The sequence below is a fragment of the Anarhichas minor genome, unplaced genomic scaffold (genome assembly GCF_050575085.1).
Source record: "Anarhichas minor isolate MPS153535 unplaced genomic scaffold, ASM5057508v1 ptg000040l, whole genome shotgun sequence".
Taxonomy (NCBI): domain Eukaryota; kingdom Metazoa; phylum Chordata; class Actinopteri; order Perciformes; family Anarhichadidae; genus Anarhichas; species Anarhichas minor.
In genome coordinates, this window is record NW_027466486.1 from 15,963,770 (window position 1) to 15,971,465 (window position 7,696).

The window sequence follows — 7,696 nt, forward strand, 5'->3', positions numbered from 1 at the left end:
TAGCTAGCAGCATCTGTTGTCCGCCGCCTTGCTGAAACAGTCGCTAGCCGTTGCATGACGCTTTCTTCCACAAAAGTAAGACAACTGAATTCATCCCCAGCCTTAGTTCTTGCTGCCAGCGGGATAAAACGCGGACCTGTCCACCCTGGACCACATCAAACCCCTGTTAATCTGGGACAGGAAGGACGCGGCCACCCTGGAACACATCAAGCCATGCTGGTACTGGGACAAAAAGGACCTGGCCCACACCCCATCCCAGTCAGAGGGGCTGGACCCCGCCACTGAGGCCCGGTACCGCAGAGAGGGGGCTCGCTTCATCTTTGATGTTGGCACGCGGCTTGGGCTGTATCCTTCCGTGGGGAACATACTGGCTAGTTAACGTAGCTATATATCACCTAACGTTACATACAGTCAGAATCATTATCGTTACCTGGTTAACAGAGCGTACACGGTTGCACTGTATAACAGCTGACTCGGTATGTGAAACCTACACGTTCATGTGACTGCTTTGTGTAATGCTACAGGCTATAGGCCAGGCTGCATTGTGCATGTGTAGCCTTCAAGACTGAAGACAAAAATGAACTTAACGTTACAGAGTAAACTAATGTGTCATTTGGCTAAATGTATTTGTAGTTATACTGCAGCTGCCCCTCATCAGCAGTAATTGGCTCATTTCAATTTTGACCATAGACAAAGAAAGACTAACATAATACTAATATTGTTGAGATCCGCCTGTCACTCTTCTTAACCTCTATGGCGGCAGACACTATGACACACTGGCTACTGGAATCGTTTACTTCCACCGCTTCTACATGTTCCACTCCTTCAAGCAGTTCCCTAGATATGTAAGTATGTAGTTCCTCATCAGTCTCAGTCTGGAGATCTCTGTGCTAGCCCAACGTTCTTTCACAACGCCAATAGTGCAGTTTTTTACTGTACGTTTTAACTCGAGCATGTAATGTTTTCTAAATGTTATTCATTGAGGAAACACTGAACTGCTGCACTGTTTTGGAAGCACATGTCTAAACAGCCCTGTTTAGACAAGACAACCTCAACCTCTAACCTGTTTTATGTTATATCGTCCACAGTAGTAGTCTACACATTACTCAAACAGCACAGTGACAACAGAAGTTACTGTACAGTTTGAAGAAATACATGTTGTTTCCGTAGGTGACAGGAGGATGCTGCCTTTTCCTAGCAGGCAAAGTGGAGGAAACTCCGAAGAAGTGCAAAGACATCATCAAGACAGCCCGCAGCCTGCTCAACGACATCCAGTTTGCTCAGTTTGGAGATGATCCCAAGGTCTGTAGCAAGAACTCCTTTCATCAGGGTGTAACTCGTACTGTGTTGTTGAAAGTGCTGATATTTTGGAAAATTGTGACAGGGATTCAGAGAACTTCTTGAAGAAATGACAATCCCCAGCCTTTAGTTTTCTCTTTTCTCAGCCCTGTTTCACTATCACAATTAACCTCAGAGAGTCACAGTGTTTTGACTGTAAGTGAATTTTTACAAACCTTAAAGTTTGTACATGCACCTTCCATAAAGGCACATGCAGCTGTCAAGACTGTCTTAATGTCACTGTCCATGGTGCTGGAAAACTTTATTAAAGCAGTTGCGACCCACATATTTAGCAGAAATGACACAAACAAAACAACAGAATTGTTATACATGCTTGAATTAAAAAAGAAAAAAAGTTATTTAAGACCCTTAAACAAAAATATGTTCTTGCCTATGGTTTGCCTTCGTTTGTCTTGTTTATTTAGCCTTGGCAGGTTAATTCATGTGTTTACAGTTTGTGATCATGTATTTTATAATTGAAGGGTATTGTATGGGCTGTCCTGCTGAGCCTTATTAAAGTTTCAGTGCGCAGCATTTCAGGGGAATTATTGGCAGAAATGCAATATGATATTTATCTTTATGTTTATGTTTGCATTAGTGCGTTATCACCTGAAATTAAGAATCATGTTTTTGTTAGCTTAGAATGAAGCCCAATATCTACATATGGAGCAGGTCCTCTTCACGAAGTTAACCGTATTGCACCGCCATGTTTCTACAGTAGCCCAGAACGGACAAATCAAACACTGGTTCTCTTTAGTGAGAGCCTTTAGTGTTTTTGTGTTATCTGAAAGCCACCGGAGTTCTCCATCACACTTGTGAAACTGCGGTAACGGGAGCGGCAGAGTGCTAAACCGTGGTACGGCAAGTTGCCATCTGACTTCTATTTCCCCTAAAGTAGTGTTGTTATGGGAAACTATGGAGCCAAATCCAGGCCGGTAGTTTTGATCATTTGAAAAACATAATTGGAACTAAAAGTTAAAGTTTTGGTCTTGAACTTGGAAAAGTACAACAATGTATTCAAATTAAAAATAAGTGAAGGAAACGTTTTTTTGTGCTAAATATAAGTTTGATTGAGTTCTGGAATTGTTTTGAATAAAATAATTATTTTCATTTTTCCCTTTTCATATATATTTTGATTAGGGGTTTAACAATACACATATTCGTATTGAACCGTTTGGTACGAGGCTCACGAACCGAACAATACATTTGAATAATACTAGTGCATTTGGAAAATGCAGAAGCTTAAATTGTGGGAAATATAATGTTTTCTCGGTGGAGTCACTGCGCTCAACATGACAACCCACCCGACGTAACAGACAACGTGTTGTCTGACACTCACTGGAGTTGCTGCAGCTTCCTGTACATAAATGAATCCATCATTGTTCAAAGTAACAAAAAAAACATAATTTATGATATGAGTTTTAATGAATACCAATATTTTAAAATCGAGGACACTTCTCTGGCACCAAAACGGTGGCACCACTGTGTCGTATTAAACCAAACCGAGATTTTTGAGAACCGTTACACCTGTAATATTGATATTTGAGGTCTTGTATTTTTCAGATTCATATCTTATTTTTAAGTTTCAGAATTTAAACGGACAACTTGCAGACTGTAAGTTTGTCTATCTCTGGAGTGCTGGGTAGGTCACCATATGCTCAAGGCAGAATGCTTTTCCTTACAGGAGGAGGTGATGGTGTTGGAGCGCATCCTGCTGCAGACCATCAAGTTTGACCTGCAGGTGGAGCATCCCTACCAGTTCCTGCTGCGCTATGCCAAGCAACTCAAAGGTACTTCTGTTTCTTTTTGTCCCTTTCTTCGGCATTTGGCAAAAATCCAGTATATACAATTATATTGAGAAAAACAGGGACCTTTAGACCTCGACTGTGTGCCTGCATTAATTAGTTTGCCTAAATCTGTGCCAGGATTGTTGGTATTGAAACAATACAGTCTTACATTTACAACATTTACAGAAGAAATTTAATTAGATTAAACGTTATCGTCATTGCACAGAGCACAAGTACCATGGGTGGGGGAGGGAGGGTTGCTGCCATCGTGGTGCAGAGTTCAGCAAGGTGACATTGAGGGGGAAGAAGCTGTGCCTGAGCCTGCTGGTCCTGGAACAGTACAGGGGCGACTGTGTCTCCGTGGTAGAGCAGGGTCGTCCTTCAATCAGAGGCTCTGTGTGAATGGGTGAATGATGACGACATGTGTGTTAAGGCGGAGTGGTCTCAATACAAGTACAGTCCATTGACCACTTACAGCAGTGCCTTTTCAGAGGAGAGGAGCGTAAACATGTCTGTGGTCGTGATGAGAGTAGGGATGGTATCGTTAGGGTTTTATCAGTACTCTTATCGATACTCTTATCGGTTCTTTTTGATTATTTTGTGAGAAAATGTTATTATCCATATGTAAACAAACAGTCTTTCTTGAACGGCAGCAGCAGAAATGTTAAAATTGCTCACTATTGATGATTCTACTGTTTCAATGCCAACAACAAATGTAAATTTGAGAACATTCCTACAGGGAGGAGTATATTTGGAGTTGACAGCTGTTGGGAACTGGCAGGAGCGTGTTTGGTTGTCAGCAAGTATGAAAACTAAATTATTGACATTAATACAATTATTAATGTCACTAAGATTATTAACAAATATTAATAATAACGGGGCACCACCCCGAGATCACGGACCAATAACCAAACTATAGACTCAAAATTAAAGTTCACTCAAAATGTCAATAGTCAAAGTACTATCTGCACTGGTCTTTTAACTGATAAAGTTAGTTACCAACCCCACCTGTGCTGACAGATCTAACCACAACACTATTACAGCAGTGTAATACCTGCCTCGTCCCATTATCCCCTTCACTGTGCTTACTAGGAGACATTTCAACAATTAATCTGAGCAAAACAAACAACCCATTACTCCTCGTAGCCCTAACTATCGCCAAGAAAACTATCCTCATGAACTGGAAATCAAGGAATACCACACATCACACACTGGAAAAACTTAATGACAGATTACATTTCAATGGAAAATCTAACCTCCTCCATCGTATACAGTACGACAGAACACCACTCCATCTGGTCATCCTTCACTATGTTTTTACAAACGTGACACCACCCATCCTATTAATATTGAAATTATAGTCATTATTATTTATTAGTATTTTTTATTTATTTATTATTTTCTTTTTGCCTGTCCACTAATTGAAATCCACGAATGTACATGCACATGCATGCGTACCTGCATACACATACGCACATGCATGGGCTGGGTCATGGCTGCAGCCTCGCCCGACAATCTACAAGAAGTTCCCAAATCCTTAAAATACAATCGCAGCTAAACAATTAGCTAAGCGATTAGCTTTCCTTGATCAGCCCGTTCTTATGATCAAACTTCGTATGGCATTGCTAACATTACCTGCAGTGGTCGAGGATGGACGGCTGCTCGACAAACAGTAGAAAATGGCATCCCTGGGTGAGAGGTGTCGTGCGGCCTCTGCAGACACCACTTGTGCTGGACAGCCTCAATGGCAGGTAGTGGAGAACTGGTGATGCGTTGGGCAGGTTTCACCGCCCTCTCACCAGCCTCTGTTGTCTGTGAACTTGATAATGATGTTGAAACCATGTGCAGGCGTGTATTCGAAGGCGAGGAGGGAGTAGAGGACTCGGCACGCAACCCTGTGGACAGGTGGTGTTCTGGTTGAGGAGGTGTAGTTGTCTAACCTAACAGGCTAGGTTCTGTTGGTTAGAGAGTCCAGTATCCAGTTGCAGAGGGAGGAAAGCTGATGGACAAACTGCTACTGTTTTCCAGGTGACAAGAACAAGGTACAGAAGCTGGTTCAGATGGCCTGGACCTTTGTGAATGACGGGTAAGCTTAAAAACCAGTATTTGTGATTGAAATCGGGATTTTAAGGTTGACCAAGGAAATAACATAACATATTCAGTATATTTACTTTTCATTTGATGAAAGGACAGTAAACTCTAGTTCTAGTCATGGTTCTGTCGGGCAGAATAACCTAAAGTGTCAAATAATCATTTTAAACTCTGTTTCTCTTATACTCTGTGGAATTTATCATGTGCAAGATTAACAGGTGTGTACAAGGGGAATATGATTATTTACTCATTGTGCTCCTCCTAAGCCTTTGTACCATGGTGGCCCTGCAGTGGGAGCCACAGATCATAGCTGTGGCTGTCATGTATCTGGCTGGACGTCTCAGTAAGTTCGACATCCAGGACTGGACCTCCAAGCAATCGTCCCGGCGCTGGTGGGAGCAGTTTGTCTATGATGTGCCTGTGGAGGTGCTCGAAGGTAAAAGGAATACTGCCACATTTTTCATCGTATATTTAGTATAAAGTTTTAATGTCTTTCTGCCTCTTCTCCTGTTTCCTACTCTCCTTCATTACAAAGATATCTGTCACCAGATCCTGGACTTGTATTCTCAGGCCAAGCAGCAGATACCTGATGGAGCGATAGGGACTGGTGAAGACCCCCACCCACCGTCCATTCTGCCCCCCACTGCCCCACCGCTGGCCAAGAAGGCCTCCCCTCAGACCAGCCCCATGCCACCAAGACCAGCTCAGGTGAGTGGGCCTGTGTTTCATTTTATGCCTTAAATTGTGCTTTTTCTGAATCCGACTGATCCATGTTCTCTTGTGTTTTAGCCCTCTCCCAAAGATGACAGCAAGCCCACTAGTAAGTGAAAATCCCGCCTTGCTAGCAGACACCAAACCCACTGAATGACGTATAAGTGAGTTTAAGCTCATTCATGTTTTTTCTGTATCTTGTCTTTTTATTTTCCAGAACTCACAAATCTAGAACCTCCTCCACCTCCTCCTCCGCCCCCTCCTCCTCCAGTCTCCATAAACCCAGGTCAGTGTCCTCGGTCCTTAATGCCATTTAGATAGAGCATCCGTTGTCAACTGCCATAAAACTGGAATGAAATGACTGTAGTTGACCACAGTAACAATATTTTGTGCCCACAATATTTATATTTACTTTTCACCTTTTTCATGGTTAATAATGTTACATCACTATTTACTTCACACTATGCAGTACATAGCCCTGAAGAAGACATTTGTCACTTGCTAGAATGGCAGTGGATGGTCTTTGTCAGCGTGCCATTTCAGATCGATGTCTGACCAGTAAGCACCTTTATGTTCCAGCTAAGTAGCCTCTTTCTCTTCTCCAACAGACCTTAAACCCCCTTCCTCCTACCCACCAGCCCCAAATCTGTCATCTAAACCACCCCCCCCACCTTTACCCCATTGCCCACCTCCACCACCTCCTCCACCCATGGACCTCCCCACCTCCAGCTCCCTGATGTCCAGCGAAGGTTACCAGAAGCTCCAATCCATGATGACGACAGAGGGCTCCTGTTATACCACTGTACCCCAGGCCTGTGCTCCACCGCTGGGCTACCACCATTACCCCCCAGGCACCACATCCTACCACACTCCTCCACTCTCAGCCTATAGCTACTTGCTTGCTCCTCCTCCGTTAGTGTTAGGGATGGCCCCTAGTTTGAGCAGTGGGTACCCACCACCACCATCAGCTGCTGGACACAATCAGCTACCCCCTCCGCTGCCACCTGGGATGCCACCTGGGATGCCTCCAGTCAGCGGTCTGAGTCGCGGTACGTGGATGAGATGAGTATCACAAAGAGAGGCTCAGATGTTTTTATAATGTTCTGATTGACTTGAAATTTCAATTTTCACCTTTTAAGATGAAAGGAAACAATTCATTGTTCTATGGGAAAGAAAATGCACCTAATATGTGACAAATTCTGTTGTTGACTCATTTCTGAAAATATGTACTTTTACACAAATGTGAATGTTCCGGTAGGCTTCACTTGAGCCGGCAGTGTTAGCAGAGACACAGAGGATTGTAAAATACATGTCTTCCGTTAGCGCTCTTCTTATTTGCATTGTCATATTTTAATGTAAATAGTATTCTCATCTGTATTGTCCTTTGCTCGGATAATCTCTGTTATTGCCTCATATCCTAATTTAATATTGATAGGAAGACAGTGTTCCATACTGTTAACTTTTTATTAGCCCATTAAAAAGAACACAGTGACTGTAAAAGGCAGCTTTTTTTCAATGATTTAACTTTTTTCTTTTTCTCTGAAAAAAGTTTTGCATTGAAGAACAAGATGTTTCTGCTCGATTCACGCAGAAATTATTATTGTTTCCACTTTTATTTAACTGGTATATAATAATATTAGCTTTCTTTCCTTTGTAAAGAAAACCCTTTCAGGAGCTTAATTGGTGTATTTAATGTTGTGAATACAGAAGCACACTCTTTCAAAAATGCTGTTGATGTTTACTTTTTTTTTTAAATAAAGCATAATAAA

General features: G+C 42.3%; 1 protein-coding gene across 1 annotated transcript; it reads left to right on the top strand.

Annotated features, from left to right (window-relative positions):
* Positions 1-127: 127 nt before the first annotated feature.
* Positions 128-7,696, top strand: LOC142968326 (cyclin-K-like; the record flags this gene model as incomplete). Its single annotated transcript, XM_076108144.1, has 10 exons — positions 128-345; positions 764-845; positions 1,171-1,302; positions 3,023-3,128; positions 5,154-5,211; positions 5,483-5,652; positions 5,752-5,924; positions 6,006-6,036; positions 6,145-6,213; positions 6,536-7,696. Coding segments are annotated over 10 exons (1,497 nt in total), but the record flags the coding sequence as incomplete, so codon positions are not given.